This window comes from Centruroides vittatus, unplaced genomic scaffold, assembly GCF_030686945.1.
Source record: "Centruroides vittatus isolate TY-2023 unplaced genomic scaffold, ASM3068694v2 contig_1213, whole genome shotgun sequence".
Lineage (NCBI taxonomy): Eukaryota > Metazoa > Arthropoda > Arachnida > Scorpiones > Buthidae > Centruroides > Centruroides vittatus.
In genome coordinates this window covers 90010-117801 of record NW_027120776.1, presented here as the reverse complement: position 1 = coordinate 117801, position 27792 = coordinate 90010, and the positions used below count along the sequence as shown (strand labels likewise).

The window sequence follows — 27792 nt, the reverse complement described above, 5'->3', positions numbered from 1 at the left end:
TATTTATAGTTTAAACATAAAGCTACACTCACTAAATTAAAGATCCCCACTCGAAAGATCGCTCAAGGATTGTGTTGCATTTTTTTATTTTTCAAATCCAAGTCAGTTTCATGTGTGATCTTTTATTCAATAGATTTCCATTTATTGAATATTTTAATTCCTATTTTCTAATTTGTTTCGAGGCTTTTTAATTTTTTCTCTATGCGCAAAGTATTAATCTTTTATGAACTCAAAGTAGTGTCTACTAATTAAAGTTTTGGAATAGTTTTTCCTGTTTTTTGTTTTGTTGGAAAGTTAATTTTCATACAATATTGTTTACCTGGCCGAACTCATAATGGGATTACTTAAAACGCATTTTTAGTGCCCAAGCCTTGTGGGCGCAGACTTTTAAAAAATATTTAATTTACAGTTATCACGAGTTAACAATGTAACAGCGATTGTACGCTGTATGAACGTATTTAAACAGCATTGTAATTGATACTAGCGAAAGACGGATACAATATTGTAAACCTAATTAAGATCTTAGGGTGCGACTATGCAGACGTGAATTTAGTACCGAGCGAGAGGTTGCGAGCGATATAATTTTCGCAAAAGCTCATGCGAGAAGCGAAAAATCTCGCTGGCGAGAGCGAATTTCTGGTTCTCTCACATATCTGACAAGGTTTGATATTTATCACGTCTCGCCTGTTCTCGCCACATATTATCGCTCGCTCGGAAAATTTGCTCGCTCGCGTCATCAAAGTCGCATCTTGATATCGAATTCGAACCCGGATTCTCTCTCTTGTCGATCGACATCTGAACGCTCAATCATTTCGCAAACTCTTTTCAATATTTTATCTATATAAGAATTTTACGTTTATTTACGCAATTATTATATTATTAATATTAGAAAATAATAATTTAAAATCGCAATTTAAATTAAATCTTCAATCAAATTAAAAAAAAAAAAATTTACAAGAAGTTTTGAACTAAAATTAAAAAGCGCCACGCATCGACGATTTTAAAAAACTGTAAGCCTTTTTAATTTTCTGATGTAAACACAGGAGTTGAAACGAGTGAATAATGCTGATTAAAGTAACATTTAAAATTCGAATTATTACATATTAGACGAATATAAAATATTTAGAAATCAAAAATTATTCATTATTAAAAGGTAAATGTTTTATATAAATTATAATAATTTAAATATATATATAAAACTCTCACGTGCTGTAATAAATACGCAGTTTAAATGACTAAAATTAAAATTATACAGTTGATTTCTTCGAAAATTAAAATGTATTTGTTTACTTCAAATATTACATTTTGAATGAGAATAGATACAGTAAAATTGTTCGTCAGAAAATATAATTTTAATGTATTTATTAGTTAAATAGAGCAGAACAAATTATATAACATATTTTACTGATTAATCTTCATATTAAATGTGAATTGAATGTATAAAATATCAATACTATCTCTTAGGTGGATGTTGCCTTTAAGTCAATATTTGTATATTGATATATATACAATTTGGTAAGATGTGAACTGTTAATGATGGATTTGCCTGCTCCCTGTATGTAGAGTATGGCTCCTTTGACTTGTTTGCTCTTTGGTATGGTCTACGGTTGCGGTAAGGTCTCGATAATCTCGTTTGGAGATGTAATTGTACCGATATACACGATTAATTAATGTAATATCTTTCTTACTTATTCTGGCAACGTTTATTCTGAATTACGAGTGTTTTTGGCTGTATTTAGAGACCTCCTTCGTGTAAAAAGCCGTTCTGTTTATCGGACGTTCAAAAAATGAAGGAAACAAAAAGTTTCGATTTTTTAATTAACTTAATGTAATTGTACCTATACGGTTTCTAAAAGTAACTCGCACTTTCGTTTTAAACAATAGATCTACGTACTGCTCTTCAGAACAGGATCCCCTTCTTTTTATTATTTAAGAATTACAACTAAAAACTTTGTTATATTATTTCATTTGAAAGTTAGAGGTTAATTCAAATATTTTGATTGACTTTTCCAAATATTGCCTGTATCCATTTTTGGATCAAGTGTAGAACAAAGAATTTTTCATTCTATGTTTGATCTGAAGATAGATACGGGCAATATCTAAAAATGTTTATGAAAATATTTGAACCAACCTCTATAAAGGTAATATAACGAAGTTGTTTAGTTGTAATTTTTTCAATAAAATGTAAAAGAAATATTCAATAAAGATAACATTATAGAACATTAAGATGATTTTTTTTTTCCTCTTCTAATCAAGAACTTTAAAGTACTCACTGTGCATTATAATATTTTGATAAATAAACTTATAATGTACAGGATATAATATATGTTATTTTTCTAGTTGTTATAGAATATAACATAGAGAAAGTATGGTAATTAGTCAATTAACATCTCAGGCATTTCTTGACATTTTGACATTCGAGGCATCCAAAAATGTAAAGAAGAAAAACCTTAAGCCGTGGTTACACCTTACAACTTCCAGCCGTTCAGGCAACTGCAACTGATGGCTGTTCTTGTTAAAGGTTAAGGGTGGATGAAGATTGTGGGATTGCGAATATCTGTGGGGTTGAAGTTTGCAGGTGTGGGTGTTTGATTACCACAAAAATGAGGAGGCGAGCAAAAAGAATCACAATTAAAACTAACTTTATGTACAAAAATTATATACAATGTCAATATCTACACAAAGTTGGCACATACATGGCACATAGCGGTTCACATAGAGTCCTTCAGTGAGAACACAAAGCGTTGAACAAATTCAACTGGCTGGAAAAAAAAACTATTAGCTTTGTGATGTTATAAACAGGCAACTGATCCACTCATCAGAATATTATAACTTACTTCACAATTCTTCACTCGGATGGGAACGGATTCTAAAATTAGGAATTTCCTAACACAAAGGTAAGGAAAGCCGGTTCACTCCAATACACACAGTACTCGTGACAGACACCTTTTCCCCAACAACACCAGGAACCAGAATGAGACGTTGCCGGTCCCTCACACCCGATATATCCCCCGCTGCCAACACAGTGCTGCCATACAAATAATGCCCAAAAATAGCAAATAAAAATATATATATATATATATATATATATATAAAAGGAATATTTTACAATTTTAAATACATTGTGCATACAGGAATAAGAAAGATGACAACTTACAATATTGATATTGTACAATGCGAACGGAACATAGATGAGAGAATAAAAAAAATAACATAAGGCAAACCGACAATATACAAGGACGATGACACAAGATAAAGGTGATCACGTGCCGTATCTCTATTGGGTCCACAATTAATGAAAATTTTACTTGTTATTGGCATTTACAATTGTTTTTAAAAACTCATCTCTACTCTCAAAATTAAGCCATTTGCTATTTTATAATAATTACCAATATAAAAATTATTTTTTATTAATAAAATTTCACAACAGATAGTGCCACACACAATTTTCATAATTCAAGGAAATTATTCTTAACCTTCTGTTGTTTAAATTTTATATTGTAGTATAATTGAGAATTATTAGGTTTCCTTTCTGGTTTCTGTAACTTCTTGTTTGAGTACCAGAAAAGTTTAGCAAGACCCTTTATCAGCTTTTTTTTTTAATTGTATTTAATGGACTTACAACAGTATCATACACTCCCTTCCGATAATTTGTCTGTTAAAACAGGTTTACTATTTCTATATATTTTTATATAGAAATAGTTTGTGGTTTTTTTTAATATAGTCAAACTTCAGTTTACGGATAGAATTTTGAACTCATATTTGCTCCAGTTGCCAAACAAGCTACTTAGCAAGTGCCGACCACAGATTAGAGACATACAGACCGGTCAATGGCTCAATCAATTGGCGGCAGGACTACCGATTCAGAGCCAGTAGTGCCCAGATTGTCTGCATTATTAGACGTCACGAGGTGAATCATCGATGACATTGCTGGTTAAAATAGATTTCAATGCACATGTTGGAAAGATACTACTCCCATTTTTCAGTATGCATCCAAGAATTTGTCTTTAAAGGTGCTTCAGTCAAATTTAATGACAAAAATTTATTATACAAACAGTAATACAGTATTACATTATATCAGGGCTTTGGAGCAGAGCTGGAGCATGGAGCAGGTGGAGCAAAGGATTTTTATTTGGAGCAGGAGTGGAACCGGAGCACAGAAATTTGTAGCGCTCCGCTGCTCCGATATGCATATTTTTTAATATTTGAGCCTGTGAAAATGGAAGTGGCATAAGTCATAAAATTTAAAAATTGAGTTAAGTCCATGTTTGAAATCCTCTGACATAGTTCTGTTTTGTTTAGAATGAAAGTGGCTTTAGTCATTAGTACAGAAATTCACCACTAGGAGCAGCACTAATATTCATTTCTCACATTTGATTTTTCAGTAACAATTTTAACAAACCATTAAATATTAAATTAAATTAAAGTTATTTTGCATTGTTAAGTTTACAACACTGATATTATTTAACATATGGCAAACTTGTCAAACAAGTACTAAGTATTTGTGTACATAATGCAGCAAACATGATATGTGCTATAAATAAACTTGGCAATCATGAGAATATTTCCCAGGACAAAGATGATGAAAAAACTGAAGACATCGAAGAAATGAATGTATACATTTCACAACAGTGGGTTAAGGATCCTTCCCTAATGGTGTAATGATAATATGAAAATTCAGCTAATGAGGTGTGGGATTCACACTCTTCAACTGACCATTTGGAATGGATTAAAGAATGAACAAATAATAAAAATATTAGGGAAAATTTGACAGGTTGTGGTAAAATTACGAATGCCAACAATTCGTAATGTTTTGCTGAAAATGTATGGTAAAACTCAATTCCTAGATACAGTAACAAGATAAGGTTCTACATATGCCATGCTTGATCATCATTTTTTTTCCAAAGACTACTGCGACCAAGTAGCTGCTGCCAGGACAAAAGACCTGGAACTTAACAAAGCAGAATGGGATGAAGTAAAAGATATCAGAGCTGTTTTAGAAAAAGCAAATATTTTGACAATTGCCCTTCAAACTGCCAATCTTACTCCAGGGATGTTGACTCAGGAATTCTGTCTTCCATGAGAAAGTGGAAAGAAAAGCTTATTCAAAACACACATTTTCTTGCTGGAGTGTATGTTGATTCTGGGTATAGAAACTTATTAAGTGAAGCAGAAAAACTAAAAGTGAGGGAAGGTCTTTCAGACATCCACCGGCGAATCAAAAGGCTAATACTAATTGATTTGGCTGAAAAGCCAGCAATTGTTGAGTCATCACACTCAACCTGTAATATAATATAGATTTGGAAGACAATGATTTTGAAAAAGAATTGGATAGATGAGAAAACAGTCATTGAATTTCCACTATACATAGTAAAGATGACAACGAAATAGACAAACATATTGAGAAAGTCTATAATGCAATAGAGGATGTGGGGAAATTAAAGGTAAATGTATTCGAAGCCATTGACCATTATCAAAAGCACATCAGAAAAGCATGCAAGCATGCCAACTTCTTAAGCAAGTGTTGAGCATCTATTTTCAGGATTAAGATTAATTTTAACTGATAATAGGCAGTCAATGAAGGACGATTTGCTGTCCGCCATTTTATTTATTAAAATCAACGAATAAATTTTAGGTTGTGTTAATTTTTTTAGTAATAAATAAATTAGTTGTAAATAAACAAGTTTTTTTTTATATGTACTTATATATCAAAGAAAATATTAATGTAATTTCTGTAAGAATATTTTAACCGGAGTATGGAGCAGAGCTGGAGCAAATACTTTGATGCCGGAGTGGAGCTGGAGCGGAGCAACTCAAAAAAATGGTTGCTCCAAAGCCCTGTATTATATACAATATTAGATTGCATTTATAAGCATTTTTAGCATGAAATGTAGCTAAAAAGTAAAAACAAAAAGGCTTTGTTTTGAGTGTAGGGAACAGATTTATCCATTTTATATTGTTTGTTATGAGAAAATTTGTTTCGGTTATAGAACAACTTTTAGGAACAAATTATGTTCAAAAATCAAGGTTTGACTGTACAGTTTTCTTCTCCGTATGTTGAACTAAACAGAAACAAATATTGGGTTTATGTAGATATTGCATAGCCTATTCAATCTTAGTTTTACATAGTCTTGTCTTTGAATTAAATATTATAATTGGTTTTCCTTCACTAATTTTTAAAAGCTATTCATTAGCTTTGACGGTTTTAAAATTACTTAGGTTTGGTAATAAACAAATTATTTTTCTTCATATAGATTATGAAAGCTTTAATGTCAAATTGTTATATATTAATAACTACCTATTTTATGACACACAAGATACAACTTTCGTGCTAAAAATTGCCCTTTATCATATACGAAGTTGCAGCCTCCCGTAGGCTAACAAATTCCGCAAGTGGCCTTCAGTAGGCTACAGGTAACTTCTACCTAGTCAATTTTTGAATAAAAATGCTATTGTTTAATTAAAGATTATTATTATTTGATAGCCAAGCAGCAATTGTGCATATTTGTTGAATATGTTAATGGTAAATTTTAATTATACAGATAAACTTTGATTAACACAATTAATTAATCCCTCGATGTTACGAAACCATGTTAATCAAATACGGTATCTATGTTAAGTAAAGATGGCTGTTAAAGCCACGTTAATTAAAACTTCTGCCACATATATAAAGGAAATGTCGCAATTAATTTCATGCATTAATCAAATCCCACGTTAAGAAAGGGATACCTCTTTTAGCTCTCTCTTTATCCCTGCTAAATAAAAGTGTGCATTCTAATTTAATTTTTAGAAATGAAAATACAGTAAAAAAAATTTGGGGTTGATTCCAAAGGGATGGCTTAAATACAGTAAGTATTTTTCCCTAAATATTATATGCTGAATTGGAGGTGTGCCGACGCGCCGTAAAATATGGTAAATAACAACTTAATAACAAATTGAGTAGTAAGATAATCTGTATATTTATCACAGAAAAGCAGTTGAAAAGAATATAATAATGTCAAGTAGATAAGTCATTTCTGTATATAGATGTATGAGCTGGACTTGAATGGTTGCTTACTATATTGAACCTCAATCAATTTAGAGAAATTTAAAGAAAACTTTAAAATAGATAATAAATTCAATGATAAAAATAATAGTAGATCAAAGGGTAAATATACAACTTGTTAATTTATTCAATTTAGACAATAGTTTGAGAAAATTATCTTTTTCATTTTTACTTTTCCAGCTCTGTTATATATAATGGGAAAGTATGGCAGTCAATCAAAAAATGACTCTCCAAGATTTTTACCCAGAACTTTTGGACTTGGGAGACCTTAAAACATCGAGAAATGCAAAAAAATTCGGGTTTTTTCTTTGGGGGCACAATTTTGTTCACCCTGTCTGAAGCTTAATAACTCTAGTGCTTTTTGTTGAAAATTTCTGAAATTTTGCAGGGAGGTTTGTTAATTGGGGGATTGATGCTATTAAATTTTTAAATGTCGAGGGGTTGGCAAGATGGTGTGTCGTGTGTCGTATCTCCAGTAGAGTCGGACTTAATGAAGATTTTACTCGTTATTAGCATTTACAATTTTTTGTAAAGCCCTCGTCCCTACCCTCAAAATTAAGCTTTTTGTTATTTTATAATAATTAAGAATATATAAAAAGATTTTACTAATAAAATATCATAACAGATAGTGCCCCACACACACACACAGTTTTAAACATTGTTGTGAAAGTTAAGCAACTCATTGCTTGATTTTTAATAATAATGTTTGTTATTTTCATAGAGTAAAATTTATTATTAAGTTATGCTCTAATAATAAAAACATAGAAAAAAATTATTATAAAGTAATTAAAATGTAGTGTTTTTTTCAATTAAAAACACATTACATTTTAATTACTTTAATTACTATGAGCACTAAGTTTCGACTCTATGGAGGACTTATCACACACTACTTTCATTGTCAAAGTAAATATAAAGTAGAAATAAAACTATTTTTGTTTTTATAATTTAGTTATTTCTACAGTTTTACTTATTTTACCCAAGGATTTAATAATTTAGTCATTCCAGCAGTCTCTAATATTTTAGGACTGGAGAGGGACATTAAGCCCAAAATGCATACCTTTTTAAACCATAGAAAATAAGCCTTTTTTTCCACTCAAAGAGTTCCTGTGTGATTTGTTCTCAACAGCAACCTTGTGCTAATTCTGAAGGAAATACAACTAATTGAGAGAACAGTAGGCAGTCAAGTACTAGTAAATAAATATTTAATTAAAATATTTTATAATTTATTGATTATATTTATGAGTAAAATTGAAAAAGGTTAATGGAAACAAGTAAAAAAAATTGAGCCGGTGTGGGAAAATTCAAATCTCCTCTATTCAAATCCTTTCTGCTTGACGCTTGGTTATTGTAAACATCGAAAACATGTTACACTTTTTAGTATATATTATATGTTGTAATGTTTAAATCCATTTTACAAAGAAATGAAAGCTCATCTACATTTAGTAATCTAGGATTTTATTATACTTGCCAAACTTATTATCTATTGTGTAGTTTTGGAAAAACACTTGGGTTTCTTCTACATATACAAAGGCTATTAGAATCATTTGCTAGTCTTACATTATATATTAGTCTTTTAGGGTCAAAACTGAAAAGAAGAAATTCTGTAAATTGTTTTGAAAGAAATAAATGTATGATGCTCTAAATCAGTGGTTTTCAACCTTTTTGTACCTGCACCCCCTTTAAAAAAAAAATTGTTGTGCCCCTTTAATTTTTCTAACAATCTAATTTCATAAATACTCAACTGATATTATAATTTATTTAATGGGCTACAAAATAATATACAATATTATGTAAAAATATACATAAAAAAATAATTATTTATTATAAGAAATAATAATTTTAAATGTAATAAAAACAAATTTACGAGAAAGTAAAAAATGCGCTAGTAGTGAAAAAAATCGTATATTAACCTCGCCCAGGATGTTATTTTATAGTTTCGGACGTTTATAACCCTGGCACTACGCGCTCGTGCCGATAAACTTCCTCAACAATAAAATAACATTTCCTGGTTAATAATGTACTATTATAACAGTTATGAAATTTACCTCAATATTAATTTAGAAGTTACCAAAGCGAAGTGTTTCATTTTATATATCAACGTGGTTATCGCAAGCACTACTAACGAACTAATTCTGTTCATAGACAACAGAAAAAAAAACAGATACTTCTGTTTACTGAAGTTTGGCGCGAGTAAGCACGAGAATACCCGGGATGTTCCGAGTGCTTGTCTTTTGTTTCCTCGCCCCGCCGGCGCTCGGCTCTAAACGCGAAAGCGAGATGTTTTCGTTCCAGCAAGAGTATGGATGGATGTTTTAGCATTTGTACCCGAAAAATTTGTGGCGAGGATTGTGGATTACGTATACCTATTTTGCTGATTCATTTTTTTGACACCTATTCGACTTTTTTGGTTTGTATTCAAAAATGATATTTTGGAAACAGCTGTATGCCCCCCTTGCAACAGTCTTGCGCCTCCCTAGGGGGGCACGCCCCACATGTTGGAAACCACTGCTCTAAATTGTGTTTTATTCTTGAAGTCAAAATATTTAAAAATTTAAACATTTTAAGCTTTCTAGAGGTCAACACGAGAAAATAACCTAAATTAACAAAGGGTACAAAGCTTTTGGAATGGTTTATTCTCTTATTCTCTTGTACCTGTAGCACAAATTATGAATAAATGAAATACAGGTATCCTTTGCTTAATGGGAGATTTGATTAACGTGTGAAATTAATTGCGGCAATCCCTTTATACACATGACTGAAGTTTTAATTAACGTGGCTTTACCAGCTGTCTTTACTTAATTTGATTGACGCGATTTTGATATACACAGTATACATAGCATCGAGGGATTAATTAACTGTTTTAACGAAGGAATACCTGTATTTGTTGTTCTAAATGACTTTTTATAAAGCTGAAATTGGCTGAGTATGGTTAATATTTGAGTAATAGATTTTTACAAAAAACAAAAACTGTTTATAGGTCAAAAATAAATAAACATAGGAATAAAATTACAAAGATACAAATAAAAATGTAATGTAATAGTGAATATAAATTCTTGTAATATCTTGTCATTTTTATTTGATGAAAATTAAATAACTTAATTTGCAAATGAACAATGGATAACTAACGGTTATTGGCCCAGGTTCAAATATAGGTTAAATCTTCAGAAATTTCATGGGCGATTTGGTTTATCTTAGCCCATCCGATCTGATAGAATGCACTGGACAGAGTTAAGAAAGAAAAACTGGTGATAATGATATCAGAAACGTATGCTGTACATAGAAGCATGATAGTTATTACAGCTGTTTTAATGCAATTTCTAATGAATCCACAAGTTAAATAATTTTGTTTTATAATACTAATTTTAAAATTTCAACTATTTTCTTAAATTTGAAAAAGAAATAATATATGTATTAATTTTTTAATTTAGTTTTTCTTGATTTTATTAATAATACCATATTACAATGATACACACTAAGGGCCAGAATATATAGACAGATATCTTTCACGTGGAATTATTTCAGCACAGAATATGACAATACATGGTTCAAAACGAGAGAAAACACACAGCCTTTGCATGGAGAAATTTTCATGCTGAATCCATCTCCAGGGGAAGCATGTAAACTGGTCTAGTCCTTTAACTTCTGCAAAATAAATATCCATCTGTATGCACTGGTGCAGAATTCTGTGCTTAATTTTACGTATGAAAATATCTGGCCATGTGTTCTGGCTCAAATATGTACTTAAAAGAACAAAAAATGTTTTAATGACATCTAAATAAACATAACTATAACAGTGTTATTCAAATTATCTTTTTATTTAAGATACGCTATGAATTTTGTTTCTCCGAAGAATGTTTGTGTATGTGAATGTCGAGTGACTTGCCCGAAACTATTTATACACTAATTTTATGTTTATTTAGATCCATTAAAGCATTTTTTGATTATTTATAATATTTTTATATAAAAAACATTATTCTATTTCAACGTAACCAGTCAATTTTCTTATTAATAGACAGAATTTTTCCGAGAATGATTTAACGATTGAGATAATTCCTGTTGTTGTTCCAATTATGATCATGATACAATGTACAAAGAAACATTAGAGAAAAAACCAATAAATCTTCAAATTAATGAAATTCCGTCAGATATAACAAATCTAAAATCAGATGCTTGCCTGATTACTCCATCAGAAAATAATTTAAATTTTGGTAAGATATTTTATATTTTCTAATTTTATTTTATAACATTTATGAATGATCTAAATATTAATGCATACAGGAAATCTTTACCCATCGCAGGCTTGTGTGGTGCAGTGTATGTGTTCGAATTATTCGTGTTCAAATATTTGTGTATTGCATTTTAACAATATACAAAAGCAGAGAATGTACTGAGTGCTGAGCGCTGAGTGTAAGAACTTTATTTTGGTGTTAAAATCATACAAATACCAAGGACTGAAGAGAGAGTATTCTTTTGCAGTCACAATCTTTGTAAATTAATGGGTTAATGGCTAAGGTGGTTAAGGTAATCATTACTGGAGGACATGGATCAACTTTGAATGAGAAATTTTTAGTTTTTCCTGCATATGTTAGACTTGGTCACTTGCCATCCAGCCAACCTAATTGTGGACTTGGCCAAATGCATGATTGGCATGGAAGAAAGTGCCTGTAGGGCAGAAAGAGTCAAAAATAAAAAAAAAAAACAAAATCTTTGTTACTCGTACTGATATTTAAAACATGCAATGGTTTACTGTTATAAATTATTTTCTTATTTTTATTGTATATAACTACTTTTACGAAAGAATCTGTACAAAATTGAAATGTTTAATACTGAAAGAAATATATTTTCTAATGTTACTAGGATGATTTTTTTCCCTATATATAATCTTATTGTACCATAAAACATTAAATTGTACTCAACTTACTTGTTAACTTTTCAAATTTGGTATAATCAAAGAATACAAACTTGCAGCAGCTAAAGATTTTCTGTATTTGGCTTAGCTGAGATATATTTTTACTTTAATATTACACATATCAACAATAACAGAAAATAAAAAATATATATAGTAGAATCTGCTTATTGTAATCACAGATATTATCATAAATCATTTAATGTCATTAATTGGTTGTCGTCGTTAGCATAGGCGAGTTCCAAATTGATTACAATATACAAATTCTACTGAATATGTAAGTATACAGTACTCAGTTAACACAGTAGATACATTCCTTAAAAGTAAAACATTAAATTAAAATCTTTATCCCATAAGAATACATGCTTTAATGGTTGGATATACATCTAGACCTCAATTTACAAGTATACATTTCAGATTCCTTTGACTATTGTTATTTGTTCAAGTCACAAGCCTGTATCATTGTGCAAACGATATTGGGTAGAAATATAAACTTTATCATCTATGGGGTGAATCATTAACTCTGTCATATGTTTACCCGTAGTGATGATGATAGAGGCTCAAATCAGTTAACAGTGATTATTCCAAAAGGTCAAAGTGAATTTAAGTAAACACTACAGCAAACAGTTCAAGACCGGTCCGGACAGGTTAGAAACTAAAGTATGGGAGTTGATTTCAAGTCATACATACTAATGACCTTTCCTGGAAGTGCATTATACTAAATAAATGGTAGGTACTACAAAATCTATGCGTAATTAAAATGAAAATGTATTGACTAAGTCTCGTAACTGAGGACAACCTATATTTTCTGACGAATACGCTTATTTTTGTTTTTCTGATATTGTTGATTTATATTATAGATAAGTAATATTTTTCTGATGAATTTAATTTTTCAGTTTTATTAAAAAATAAAACAAAAATATTTTATTTTCAGTTTTAGATTTAGATATCTCATTAAGGGGTTTGATTTTTAGATACTTGAAACATCTGAATATATTAATAACATATTTTTAACTGATTTTTTTGTTTATCGTTACGTTAGTAAAGTTGTGTGTTATTGTAAATCTGAAATTGGCAAATTATTTTGCCAAAAAAGTTCGGTGTTTAGTGCCGAATTTTTAAAAGATTAAATTAAAAAGGTACTGAGATAGTGTTTTACTTTCTCTCTTCTAAAAATTCATATTTCGATTGGAAGAATGAGCAGTTAAAAGTAATAAATCATTAAATGTAAACTAGATAAACTGAAGGTAAGTTTAATGTCATAATAATAATCTACATATAAAATTAATATACAATTAAGTAATTTTATATAAAATTAAATTTAATTCTGATTCCGAGAGAACATTCTAGCCCAAGTGTAACATTGCAAATGTTAAATCTGTAACAATTTTACCTTCTCTGTTCCTAGAATGAGTAAATAAAAAAATGTTTCCTTTATATCTCTGGAAATTAATCACCGAGGAAATATAATATCCTTGATGATACATTTCCTCATCCTTATTGTAATATCCTTTATTTTAACTTTTTTATAAATATACTTGAATATACAATAAAAAATTCATCTGGAGTTTATTGTACGCAGACAGCTTACATATTGTTGATAATTCCAGATCGTGTAAGACTATTTTTTGCTTTTGGAAGAAATAAAACTGCTTAATAGGTTTGTGAAGGTTATATGGAGATAAGAAATGTGCTTTACATAATAAATATAATAAACATCCCGAAGCCCAATGCATCGATACTAAACCAAACGATCACCGTAATTAGTCGGACTATTATTTTGCTATTACTAATAATTAGATATTAAGTATTTGGTATTAGAGGTAGATGTTATGCACCCTCTCTTATCTAATTTAATCATGAATGGTTATATCTAGATTTAAATATGCTCGGAAACGAAGAATTGACAAAGGTCTGGGTGGAGTTACTGGCAGCACACCGCGTGATAAGTGGTGGTTATGGGTTCAAATCCCACTCCAGGCTAGTTCTTAATTATTTAATAAATTATTAATTTAGGTAAGAGATGGTGCTGAATGTCTACCTCTAGTACCAAATTACTTAATATCTAATTATTAGTAATGGCAAAATAATAGCCCAATTAATTAAGGCGATCGTTTGGTTTAGCACAATAATATATTTAATTTATAATTTATTACTTTTTAGGGTTTGTCAGTTTTGCAAAACCGGTTTTTTGAAGAAATTTATGTAACTGGGGTTTCCCAACTAAAACGGTTTTTGAGCCTAGACTTAAACATATAAATTAATTAATTATTTGAATTAAAACATCAACATTTTACCATAAAATGGGAATATTGTTAAATACTAAGTTTCATGAAACTAACTACAAAAACAAAAAATCCCCCTATGCGTAAAAAGTGTCCAATTCTCCCTACAATAGGGAGAAATCTTTCAACTAAGGAAAAACGATAGAAAGATTTGTACACTTAAAATAATGTCATGTTTTAGCTTTGAATGACATCGGTGCTTCTCGCATGTGGAACAAAGCAGAGTATTGTAAAATTGTAGAGCTCCTTAAAGTTTAAGGACCGATATGTTTAGTAGTTGATGTTAGCAGTAGTTGACAAGATGCAAAATTGGTCGTCTTATTTATTAAGGCATATTTGAATTTCTGTTAGGTGAATTGAAAAATTTGAAAACTGAAATTAGTTCCAAGTTGTTACATGCTGTAGAGCAGGGGTGGCCAACTTTTGTGCACATAAGATCTACTTTTTATCGTAAAAATGTGTTGCGATCGACTTGTTGTCATAGGCATAGTCTAAGTGGGGAGGGGGAGTGTGAAATACATACTATGTTTATACACTGTGTTTCAGTACGAAGTGCACTCACTGCTTATGAGTCGAGTCATAACTGCATGCATACAGTTGCGTTTGGTTACAAATATAATACATTAAGTCAAGACATCGCTAGCGATCGACCAAAATTGGTTTGGCGATCGACTTGTTGGCCACCCCTGCTGTAGAGGTACGAATTCAAGAGAGAAGACGAATGGGATTAGTAACACTTCTTTATTTACAAAATCCACAAAACGTCTGGACAAAGTCGTCTAGCGTATTTCTTCCACTAGCTGCAAAATCTGATATTGTTAAGTTATCTGGACAAATATTATCGAGATTATATCCAAATTATTCTATAGAAGATGACTGCGATGACAATTTCTGCCAGTTTAGCGTGCAAATAAGGACACAGTTGAACAATAGATCTATAGACGTTCTTTGCATTCTAAAATCATATTTTCTTAGGAAAAATAAGAAATAAAATAATATTTTGTAGGCATTCATTGTTATTCATTTTTCTCTATGGTCTTCTATGGAGTAAATTTTATAGTTTAATGTGACATACGAGCCAACTACTCGATCCAATAATGGTGTAAGAACTTTACCTATACCTACTGCCGCTATCTTTATTCTCTGTGTCACTCTTTATGTTCTCGTCATTTTTATTTTTTCGACTTTAGGTGTCTAACAAGAAGATACCTAAAGTCGAAAGGAATGTGCAACAATCTCTGTAGTTCCGGTTTTTCTTGCGGATGCGGATGCTGCAATAAATGCACTAGACTCTGTGACTGTCAGATGATGTCGTGCGACAACTGTTTGGATGTCTGCTGCCCGAGAAAGAAACTTCGCATGATCGACATCTGTTTCTGTTTAAATCCCGAAGGAATTTGTGATAATCTAGCGTTTCCTTTGTTTTCTTTTTTGTTTTCTGTAGATGTTGGTCAATTTTTTTTTTTTGTTATACAGTATTTTTGAAATTTTATAAATATTAAATAAATTAAAAAGTTTTAAAATAAGTTGTAAACATTCCTTATTTTCATTTTTTGGGGGGGGGTTAATGCATGTCATTGGGGTATTTTGTACTTTTATTTTTAACATTTTATTTTTAATTTTAATTATTTGGCAATTATAAAAATTATGTAAGTGTTAATTAGAAAAAATAAGTAATTAAAAAGTTGAAGAAGCAATAGCATATTTGCATAGTAAATCATATGCTGTTTCATTTTGTTAATGTGCTGTACTGTAAGGGACACGAGGGCCATACAAAGTTGGTCAGGGAAAGTCAGAATTTGAAACAAAAATTTGAATAGGAACCCTGTATATTCCCCTGATTGGAGTCGGGGAGACAGATAAATTGGGTGTTGTAGAATTTAATTGTCACATTCCAGTCATAGATTGTGGGAAGAGAGAGGGAGTGACACTGATTGAAGTTTTCAGTCACCCAACATCAATCGGGTGAGGGGAAAAAGCTTCCTCGGAGGGGAGGTGCCAGGACTATATGAATGCAGCTGTATCCTCACCGAAAGGGAAGAAAAACATATTTTCTGTGATTTATGGAACAATCATTCAAGAAGTGTAACCCTACCCTCAGAGAGAGAAGTCTATATTGGGCAGATAGAAGGTGGTCAACACCCCCAAGGCCTGAATTGTGTCCCTAGCAACAGTTTGGGGGCCAATGGGATGCAGGAGACTAACAGTTTGGACAACCAGAAGTCAAAATTTCGGGATAAAATTGTATAAAAGCTAGGTTTTTCAAGGACATGGAGTGGTTGACATTGAAAGATTGTTTTCCCAAGATTGTAATCATCATTGTGGTTTTCATTGTGGAAGTATTCTCTCCCTTTCTTCTGTATCTTGTGATCAGCATGTGATCCAACTTTACCAATGTTAAAGTTCAGTCCAAGAATGCTACCTGTGGCTGAGAGACAAGATCTCACTGACAGAGATTACTGGACATCTCTTCATGTGCATTGTTCACCCGTTCCAATGCTTTCTCATCATCTTTCTCAGACTTCTGTTTGACACCATCTTCTCAGACATCTACATTATATATCCCTATTATAAGCATGACTGTATTGTTCATTAAACATGAATATTACTGTCAATTCATGTCAGTATGAATCTCTATGTCCAGTACTACTAGTCCCCCCATGCAATTTAACTTCTTGTATCATCCTGACAGAACTTGAGAAGGGAAATGTTCCTGTCTTTCACTGAAAGATAGACAGACCATCATCAAGGACATATCCTTGATGATTGTCTACCCTCACCACTGTAAGGATATGTCCTTACAGTGGTGAGGGTAGGGAACGTTACAGAGGAATGCCAGATTAGTGAGAGTGCCAGATTACCAAGAGCATAGAGGCCTAAAACCTGCTTAAGGCAGTGAATAACGTGTCCTGTCGCTCTTTATTACTAATTATTTTTTGAACCAGGTGGGAAAAGAATACTTTATGCAGAAATGAAAACTGAGTAAACAGGGTGTAACTAAAATTTTACAATATAATACAATTATAAATCACAAATTTTCATTACATATTTTGCTAGCAAATTTTATTCAATTGCTTGACTAAATTGGCTCACCACTGACTGAATGTAAAAAACCACTGAACACCGGTAGTTGGTCATAGGTTCGCACTTCACCAGTGGGCTGGCTATGTGAAGTTTTCTTCACATCAGTAACACCTAAATAGTATCCATTTTCCCATAAAAGCCTCCTGGGAGGCATTCCCCTTCAGCATATCGTCCACATATTGCATTAACATATACAAACAAACTCAGAACTAATCAGCAGAACTGAAGGCTATTGTAGACTTTTCATCTTGTGGATATTTTTGAAGACCAAAAAAGAGACCAAGTTATTTTCTTTGCAGATAAAATACTGAAATTTTAAAAATTGCACATATAATGACGTTTTATATCTTCATTTTATGAGATCAGAGATTATTGTTCACAGACCTACAAAAACAAATGATTAAATGGCATAAAACAGCCTTGTTGCTGGATACATTTCTCTGCCATGCTCAGTCAACCCGTTATTAGAACTTAACTGAATTTATTTTTATTTTTAATACTCTGAATATCAATAATTATATTAATTGTTTCCATTGACAAAAGTGATAGCTCAACCCTCCCCTGTTGTATCTGGAATGCAGTCTTTGCACATTTATAAGATAAATGAATGCCAATTATCATACTTCAGTAAGACTTAAAACAGGATGCAGATTAGTGGATTCTGTTGTTAATATTAGAGATAAAAAGCATTCGTATCTATTTATAAAACGAATCTTGGCTTTTCTGTAAAAATAGAAGTGCAAGTTGGATTATGATAAGCCGAATTCCTTAAGTGAATGTCATATTTTCTTGCAAGAAATGATATCAAAGATTTTAGAAAAAGGAACTTGAGGAATTGGTAGTTTTTCCAAATGTGTTACTACATCCTGTTTCTATTTGTACGAAGTGTTTCGAAGTGATGCTTGAAGTTTTCATTGATTGAATTCAACTGAGACCAGATATTTGGATCTTTGGATCCTTACACATTCTCTGAGGAAAAGGGGTGAGTGCATGAAGTGTTACAATTTTGTACTCTGTGATAAATCTACGTGTGCTCGTTGATTGTGGCGAACGATGAGAAGACTTTCTGTCTTACTGACAACTGCTCACCCATTGCCAGAGAAATATGTTTTTCTGTTGCCTGGTCACGTGTCTCCTGCAAAAATTACCTGGTGTGCCATGGCCTTTAGACAAACGTACATGATATAGTCTACAACTCATAAGTTATATGTAACAATTGTAATGCAATGATTAATTAGTGTTTATGTATCTAAACAGAGAAAGTACAGGTGGCTATGACCAGTTTTTCAGTTCCATTATAATCTTGTGGGACCTTTGTCATATATGCAGTCCGTTGTTAATTGGAATATCATTAAGCAGCTCATATCTGTGTATAAAATTTAAAATGGCCAAGTGTAGTTATTTGTAAATCTTTGACTTTTTCTACTTGATATATTTATTTACAGAGTAGATACATCCTTCAATTTAATGTCTATATTCTGATTCAATGTACTTGTCTTTGCCAGTTTCAGAGGATTATCAATGCGAGATAATTTTTCCTTCTTTCATTACTAGGAAAAATAACTATCCTGATTTATATTTGGCAGAATGGAAGTGCAAACTTTTGCATTCCACTTGAATGAGTAGCATCACTAGCATTTCCCTAAATAACAAAAGAAGGAAGGGCAATAATGATTATCCTATATTGTAGGGAAATCCTCCAGAATTGATGATGAGACACGGTTCAGAATATAGATATTAATTCAAAGGATTGTAGTTCTATTTATATACATTACAAAGATTAATTTTTTGTGAGTTAATACACATTTTTTATGAGAATTTATAGTCTGTATAATGTTTTTTATTAAAGCAATGCACGTAGAATTTTTATTACTTTAATAAATACTTATTTTGCACAGTTTTACTATGTTGTTATTAAAAAAATTTAAATTTTTTTCCTCTTTTAAGCAGATTCTTCCTGTCCTGATGAATTAAACAAGCGTATTGATGAAGAACTTGGTTTATCTGAGGACCATTTCTCTCGACCTGAAGTAATCCGTTTAAGATTACCTATGAAAAATTTAACGACAAAATTCTAAAATATTCTTGTATTTTTTTAACTTTTTGAATATTTCTACAAATAGGGATATTTTGGTTTTTCCAATGTTGAAGAATTGGAAATAATAATAGAAACATGTGAGAAAATGATAAAAGAATCTACGGAGAATTCAGAGTGGCGTAAAAATTTAGTAATGAAATTAGTGCAATTGAGATTAAAATTAGAGGATTATAAGGTTGGTTCTCTTAAAATTTATTAGTTTCTTGATTCTTAATTGTGTTTTGTTATAAGGAGGTGGTCCATAATTTGGTTAATCAAGAATATTTTATAATTAATTTATGATACTAATTAGCGTAATGGCTTAAATCAGTTCGGAACTCCATATTACTTTCTACAATTTAATCACTCCAGTTCCATGCAAATTAATATACTTGTTTCATTATGTTTTGTGAAGTACGGTAAAGCTTCGATTTAACGGAGTAATCTGGCCAAAAGGGCATCCGTTAAAGTCGAAAGTCTGTTATATAATAAAGTAGGTTTTCCAAATGTACATATTAATTTTAAAAAATTGACAAATTAGTTAGTTTGTCTGTTTTTATTTGCATAGATGTATTTGTGTAATTAAAATAAAATATGCATGAAAAGTTTTCTATACGTACTGTTGCTTATGTACTCATAATAGTTAAGAGACTGTACAAAAGAAATATATGATCTAAATCAAAATACACTTCAGTTGTTTTAATGTTTAGTTAAATACAACTGAAGTGTTACAATGTTCTTCTCTTTCTGCGTGCCACATCAGAAATCCTGATATCGGCAAGCACCTGGCACAGGTTAATAAGTGGCTAGTAAGGTGCCAAGGTGTATCCCGGGGGAAGTTACAAACAGAGTGGTTCTCGTTGCCTTCTCTGGTGCGTGATGTTACGCGAGGGAAAATGCCTTCTGGGAGGTCTTGTAAGGGAAACTGGCCCCTGTTCAGGTGTTATAAATGTGGAGAAAACCCGGAAAACTCAACGTGGCCAGCCCGTCCGAGTGCAGCGCGAACCTGCAACCAAACTTCCAGTGTTTAGTGACAGAACCACTCGGCCACTGGTCGAGCACAATGTTCTTAAAAAGAAACAAAATTCAAATTTGATAAAAATGCAAAAAAAAAATTTCCACTTTTTCATCTTTGGAAAATGATATATCAAGACACTCTTGCTGTGGCACGAAGTTAAGAGTGATGACTCTTGGATTTGGAAAAAATAATCTGTTAATTTAGTTACATATAAAAAGCATTTTAAAATTAACAGGATGTTAATTTTCACGAATGACATTCGGACTGGAAATTGCATCAGCTAAATTGAGGGCCATTAAATCGAGATTTTACCGTAATTGTGACTTGTGCAAGGCAGTGCACGAGTTTTGCGGTGTAATATGGGTTGGACTTACGAAACATAAACTTAGTTTAGATCAATAGCAACTAGTAAAATTTAAAACTGAAATAAACTATTGAAAGCTAAGTAAAGAGATTAAAGAATTAAATAAAATGAAAGAAATTCATTATTAACGGAATTAATCTCGTACTATTCCTATGTTATCCATCTAAAAATTTTTAAAATACTTTGTTTGTGTGTGTGGCTTCATCATAATTACATTTCAAAATTGATTACCATTGTTATTTTTTATTTTGAGAACGGCGAGATCAATCTGAAAAGATGAAATTAAAAGTGTAGGAAATTATGTCGAATATATCTTCTTTGAATTTCCTTGTTATTCAATGAGGAAATTCAAAACATTGCAATTTCTGTATATACTGAAAGGAAAAGACCTGTAATCACTGACTTTAAATGAAACTAAGATAGACAGGCGTAAGTGGTAAGGCGGCAACCTACTGCTCTTGGGACCCAGAATTGAATCTGGATGGGTTGAAAAATCCGGGAATTTTTCAGCAGTGTGTCTGGATATGTTGGATCCTGTCCCTTGCCACCCGGTTGCTCCGTTCTGGCCTCAGACAAACCCATAATGGTCTTGCTAAAAAACCCTCTTAGTGTCCACACGGCAGAAAAAGCTTTAAAAAAAAAACCGATAATCCTTAAAGTGGATCAGCTTTTGTTTTCACAAAATAATTTTTAATATTTACCAGAGTTATTGTTTGACAAAGAAACAGCTGCATTATCTTTAGAGTAAGATGATGATAATACTGTCATTGTCTTGTAAATGATTTTCAGATGTTATTGGTTTGAGACATTGTTATTCCTCTAGATTTTAATGAAATAATAATATAACAGAAATGAACTGAACCTTAGCATGGGTAATATATGCTTTTTAACACAAACATCTTATTTTTTTTACTTTTCCGGCTCTCTTATATATAACAGAGGGAAAGTATTTCGGTGATTGGTCCAAAACTGACCCCCCCCAAGTTCTTTACATTTTTGGACTCGGGTCCTTGAAATGTTGAGAAATGCAAAAGTATCGGTGCTTTTTTTGTATGTGGAGGGCCACAGATTTGTTCGCCCTTTGTGCAGCTTAATAACTCTTGTGCTTTTTGTCAAAAATTTCTGAAATTTTTCGGGAAGGTTTGTGTATTAGGGGAATTGATGCTATTAAATTTTGGTTGTTAAAGGTTGATGGATTTTAGTGCCTGGATATCCTGACTAATAAGCAATGGGACTATTTTTAACGATTAATTTTTAGAATCCTCACTCGTTTCGTAATAATTGAGTTATAAATTTTCTATTCGTCATTTATTTCTCTATATGCACTTTAAAAATATCTTTTGTAACTTAATTTGCCAGCCAGATGGCCGAGGCACTTACGACATTGGCCGACCTTTATGGAGGAACTCGGAATTAAATTCGAGTGGTCGAAAAACCTCTGGAATTTTCTGGGATGTGGTCCAGATATAAAGGGGTCTATTGTGGGCCAGGTTGAACCCACAATGGACATTTAATAATTTAAGTTACAAAACCCTGCCTTTGTAAATAAATAAGGAAATCGCTGCTTGTTTCAAGAAGCACCTAAGCTATATGATGCGATAAAGCTGCATATTCTAAGCTGGTAAATGCAAGATTTTAAGCCAAAGACGGTCGGATCTTGATCGAATGTGTTTTTCTTTAGCTGAATAAATGTCGGCTTTCTTTATTTTTATTTGCTGTTTAAAAGCTAATCATTTCCAGAAGTCAAGTGATTTAAAATTTTAATTCAGAAATCGTCATTAGATTTTAATCTATATAACTTTAATTACATTACAAATCTATAAATATAATTTTTTTAAATACTACTGAATACATATTATCACAGAAGGAATTTTTTATTACTACAGGATAAACCTAATGAAGAAATTTCCAATGATAAAGTTGTGCTAGGTCATCAGTTTGAAGTAAAACAATTAGAGAGACCTCAACAATATTGTGAAAAGTGCTGTCAGCCTATACTTTGTCCATTGTACAGTTGGTATTGTTGTAAAGGTAAGGTCATTTTTTAAAATTGGAAATAAAAATAGTTTGATACCAAATTTACGAAGGTCGGACGGCCAAAGCAGGTAAGGAAATCACTGGAAATCTCTGATCAAATCTGAACAGTGGACTCTGGGAATTTTTCACAAGTGATCTGTCACAGGTATGTTGGATCCTGTCATTTGGCCAGTCCAATTGCGGGCCTGGAAACAAAGCCCTCTTAGAACCCACAGTGCAGAAAGAGTTAAACAAAAAAAATAAAAAAGATACAATCTACAAAAAGTAAATTGTATGGATTACATTGAAACAAACAGATAAGCTTTATTTTATGACAATGTAAAATTTTAAATGAAAGAAATAAGAGATGATGATTTTTTAAACAGAATAAACAATAGTAATTATAATAATTCTATTAAATTTTTGAATGCATTGGACTAGTTAACGAGATTAAGCAGTTCCTTTCAAACACTGCTTGGATATGATTTAGAGGTATGGTAAGAGGTATTAATGCTGTTAATTAATCTCTCGATCTACCACGTATATCAAAATCATGTTGATCAAATACAGAGGTACCTTGGTACTTGACCGAACAACTGCCACCCGCTAAATAAACGAAAATAACAAATTCGCTAATACCTTATTTCCGAGAAAAACAATATCTACGGTATGTAAAGACAACTGTTAAAGACACGTTAATTAAAACTTTTGCCATGTATAAAAAGAGATTGTCACAATTAATTTTGCAAGTTAATCAGATCCTGCATCAAGCAATGGATACTTGTACAGTAATTTAAATAAACAGTAACGAAGATAGCAATCTTCAACAACAACAGTTAGTTTATAAATGAAGTAATAAATGCCAGGTTGATACCTTAACTGCCTTGGCAATTTTGTATCAAATTCTTTTAATATATAAATCAAAAAACTAAAATTATCTCATAAAAATAATAATAATAAATACTTTATGTAGTAATATATTTTTTAAATTTCAGAATGCGGATTCAAATGCCATACCAAGTGCCTTAATACTATAATTAGAGTTTGTGCCAAAACAAAAGTAAGAATTTACTTTTAACGTAATATTAAATGTTTGTTGTTGTTTTTTCATAAATGTTTATTCCACGAACCAACATAGGTTTTGGAGAAACCCGTTTATATATTAGACATATGCCCAGAAGTAGGATTGTCGGCACAAAACTATCGATGTGCGGAATGTAGGCGTAAAATAATTACAAGTATGTCCCGTGCCGATTATCGAATCGTTCTTTTCAATTGCTTAAGGAAAAATTATTTTATTGTTGCTATAATGAATGTCACTAATTTAAATTCTAGAAGAAGGTTCTATGCTACCCAGGAAATGCGACTACAATGGTTTATTTTACTGCAGTTATTGTCATTGGAATAGTAGAATAGTCATACCGGCAAGGGTTATTCATAACTGGGATTTTGAACCTAGAAAGGTAAGATTTTACCTCCTTTTCTGCAGAAGTCATTTTTCAAAATATCTTTTAAAAAACAAGTAAAACAGCAAAGCCGTATTTGGGACAAGACTGTCTCGGAGACTCACTACTAAGCGGAATCACTTTGATGCTCAAGCGGGTCTTGTTCTCATTCTCATTCTCCAATCTTCTTTGGTATCGCTGGTTTTGAATGTGATCATTCAAACTTCGCCGGTCACGTCCATGATGCATTTTTGGTGAAATTAACCTATCCAATGTCGAAATTTCTCTCCATTGCGTCAGCTCGGGTTGAATTTTTGTTGATGCATAACGAAAATTTCCTATTTTTGAAAAAACTAATCGTGGCTATTGTATCGTCCAAAATTATTTTTTTTTTATTTTGCACAAATAATATACAGTTTAACCCGATTATAACATCATCAGATGTAACGACAACCCTAATATAACGTCTTTAGCGGCATGGCTAAAATCTGTACGCGGCACATTTCGCTGCTTGTCAGAATTGGTCTGGATTGCATCCTACCTTGTCCACATTGACCTCGACCACATGTTCCGCCGGTAAAAATTAACTGAGAAACTGATCCAGGTGAATAATTTACTTCATTTGGATCAGCTATGCGATATTTACAATAGTGTCGAGATATAATACAAATCCAAGATTGGCACGGCTGTCGACTCAAAAGGTTAACTAACGTGAAGTGAAAAGCTATCTCTCCTCGTTGGAGTTCAGGAGCAAAGTGAAGTCAGAGGGTGAAGGTCACACGGTGGTGCCCTCTACCCTACACATCAAATTTTTATCAGTTCCATGATTTTACTATACTAGATAATGTTACAAAAACCCACTTGTAACAAGATAAAACCATTGTAACGTCATATTTGAAGCACTCCCAAATTTACAAAATTAGATTACAAATTTTATTTAACATAGAAGATACTATGTGTTCAGTCCTAAGGTCAGAGTTCACTTCTTAGAATGACTGTGCGTGGTACTATCCCCACCTGACTTTGGTGGGGTGAGGTGCCTGTTTTGCCTGTTTATAGAAGAGGGTCGCCATTTTGTATTTTATTTTGACTCGGTTCTCGGTCCCCTGACTACCTACAAGTTTGGATTTTTTATGCGCAAATGATTTGGGCACCTAATACTCTTGACATGTACTCCTTCATACCTCTAAGCTGGTGACAAAAACTGAAGTACGATTTTATAAACAAGACATAGTCTTGTCAATAAACCAAACTTTAAATTTACCTCAGCCACATTTGTATTTTTTTGCACAAAATATTGTGGCCAAAGCTCACACAAAGCACCATTTATGATAGAAATAGGCTTCGTGTTTGTTCTGTATATACAAATTCTTTGTGGCCCACATCACATATCTATGACATAAGTGCAATTTGGGATGCCAGTCAAAAAGTTTGAACACCGCTGTTCTACTAAAGAACAGCAGCAGTGAAGTTTGTAGTCGTGTGAAACTTTGCCTACAGTAATATGTCTTGTCTTTGTTTTGATATGCAGGCTGCTCTATTATAATACTTAAAATAGTAACTATATAATTTCCAAATCATATTTACAGGTTTGCAGGGCTTCGTTACAGTTTCTAAAACTAATGGTAACAAAACCAGTCTTAAATGTCGAAGCACTTAATTCTATGCTTTTTCCATTTGTAACAGAACTATGTATGGTAAAGGTGAGTAGAGAATTTTTATTTTTGACTTTAGGCCAGGCAAGATTTTAGAAAATTTTATTATATATTCAGAAATTACGTGAAGAAATCTTAATGATGAAACAGTACTTCCTAACGTGTCACGCCGCTCAGGAAAGTAGGTTACTTCTAATCCTGCAGGATCGACAGCACTTCGTAGAGAGTCCCGACATGTATTCTATGCAAGATTTAATTGATATCAAATCTGGGTATCTTCTTAAATACCTACATAAAATCCAAGACAGATTTATTCAGCACATAACAAAAGAATGTCAGGTAAATAAATTCCTCGCATTGTTAATTTACGTCGCAAATAAACATTTAAAATAACGACCTCGTATTTAGGGCTGTCGAGGAAAGGGATTCATCTGCGAGCTCTGTAAATCCGACAATATCGTATTCCCGTTCGAATCGCATTCGACGTCGTGTCCAAAATGTTCTGCAGTCTTTCACAAGTTAGTTAGAACTTAGCAATTTAATTTAAAAGTTTAATTGTTTTATATACTAATGTAAAATTAACTTATTTTTTTTAATAGAGAATGTTTCTATAAAAGAATGGGGCATTGTCCAAGGTGTGCCAGACGCACAAAGGCTGCAGAAAAATCATTAACGTGATATAAATCATGGTTTAGATTTGTGTAAACAGTATACATATATACATAATCTAGCTGATTATTTTTAAGCTTATTTTATTCTCTTGATAATCTACTTTAAGAAAAATTAAATGCAATTTTATATTTTACAACGTTTTAACATATTTATGTATTGTAGGTGCTCATAACATATTAAAACATAATTCTTTTTCTACAAGTTAATATATTAAAATAGAAATTTCTATTTACTTTAGACTAATTTATGAAAGCTCGTTTTAAGTTGTCTGCATTCGTAGGCAGAAAAAATATTGTAAATTCAAATACTTTAAAGCAGTGGTATTCAATCTATGGGTCGCACTGTTAAAATGTTTGAATACCATTGCTTTAAAGAAAATTGAAACTATTATAATAGGCTGTAAAAATGGGCAGCCAAAACGAAAATCGAATCGAGGAACAAATCTATGTTTATATTTTTATCACCGTCAAACTCATGATTTCAAATGCTCGTCCTAACCAGAAACTTGTAAATATAAAATGGTTTGAGTTTTGAAAACTTATTTAGAATGTTAATTACAAATTTATGAAAATAAACATCCCGATCAAACTAAAATGTTTCTTGGAATTATTATTCACGGAGAGAGATTTCTTTTTGAAGTATGTCGGTCGGTAACTTCGCACATTAGTAATGAAAGTTTTTAACCGGCAACTACTATCTTTCTTTTGGCCCCGTGGGTACCAAGAGATCTTTTTTTAGCAAGCCTTAATATTGTACAAGATCTGGAAGATTTTGCAACGTTAATTTCCTTTCCGTCGTCACGTCAAATTTTCCTCCGAAGTCAAAAAGCTTTGTTGTATCACTTATTTCAATCTAAGAACGAGAAGTTGTACCCAACAGTGGACATATTAATTAAGAACCAAATTTTGTTTTGGCAGCTTTCTATTAGCAAATCTTATCAATGCAGCTAGCTTCTCTCGCAGGTTTAGAACATCAATGGACGAAGCCGGGTATACCCAAATGTCTGGACAAAAGAAAAAAACTGACGATTCTGTCATCCGTATGTTCAGGTTTTCCAATACTCGGCTTAACACTCACTATACAAAGAAATTGCTCTCGCCGACAAGAATTGTCTTTCCTTTTTTTTGTTCCACGATAGACTAGAGGAACTATCGGTGATATAAAATCCACCATTATCGCCAATCAAGTGCAACGTTTTTGAAGCTAAAATTAAAAAACTTATGTA

At 31.9% G+C, this 27792-nt stretch overlaps 1 protein-coding gene across 5 annotated transcripts; it reads left to right on the top strand.

Annotated features, from left to right (window-relative positions):
* The first annotated feature begins 1016 nt into the window (after positions 1-1016).
* On the top strand, positions 1017-27161 carry DEF8 (differentially expressed in FDCP 8 homolog). 5 transcript variants are annotated; one of them, XM_067283290.1, is made up of 12 exons: positions 1017-1159; positions 11058-11253; positions 19271-19350; positions 19444-19593; positions 22666-22810; positions 23791-23855; positions 23934-24033; positions 24131-24258; positions 25830-25943; positions 26013-26234; positions 26304-26413; positions 26495-27161. In XM_067283290.1, the coding sequence occupies exons 2-12, from the start codon at positions 11130-11132 to the stop codon at positions 26571-26573; spliced, it is 1317 nt and encodes a 438-aa protein (XP_067139391.1). In that variant the 5' UTR covers positions 1017-1159; positions 11058-11129; the 3' UTR covers positions 26574-27161. The 5 variants fall into 5 exon arrangements, with proteins under 5 accessions (XP_067139391.1, XP_067139373.1, XP_067139409.1 ...); XM_067283272.1 differs by having other exon boundaries at positions 19268-19350; XM_067283280.1 differs by having other exon boundaries at positions 1025-1153; positions 19268-19350.
* Positions 27162-27792: the final 631 nt, after the last annotated feature.

Coding starts and splice junctions, on each gene's coding strand:
- DEF8 (XM_067283272.1), top strand. CDS start 11,130: ATGTACAAAGAAACATTAGAGAAAAAACCAATAAATCTTCAAATTAAT. Junction 11,254..19,267: donor AGAAAATAATTTAAATTTTG/GTAAGATATTTT, acceptor TCCTCTTTTAAG/CAGATTCTTCCTGTCCTGAT. Junction 26,414..26,494: donor TGTTCTGCAGTCTTTCACAA/GTTAGTTAGAAC, acceptor TTTTTTTAATAG/AGAATGTTTCTATAAAAGAA.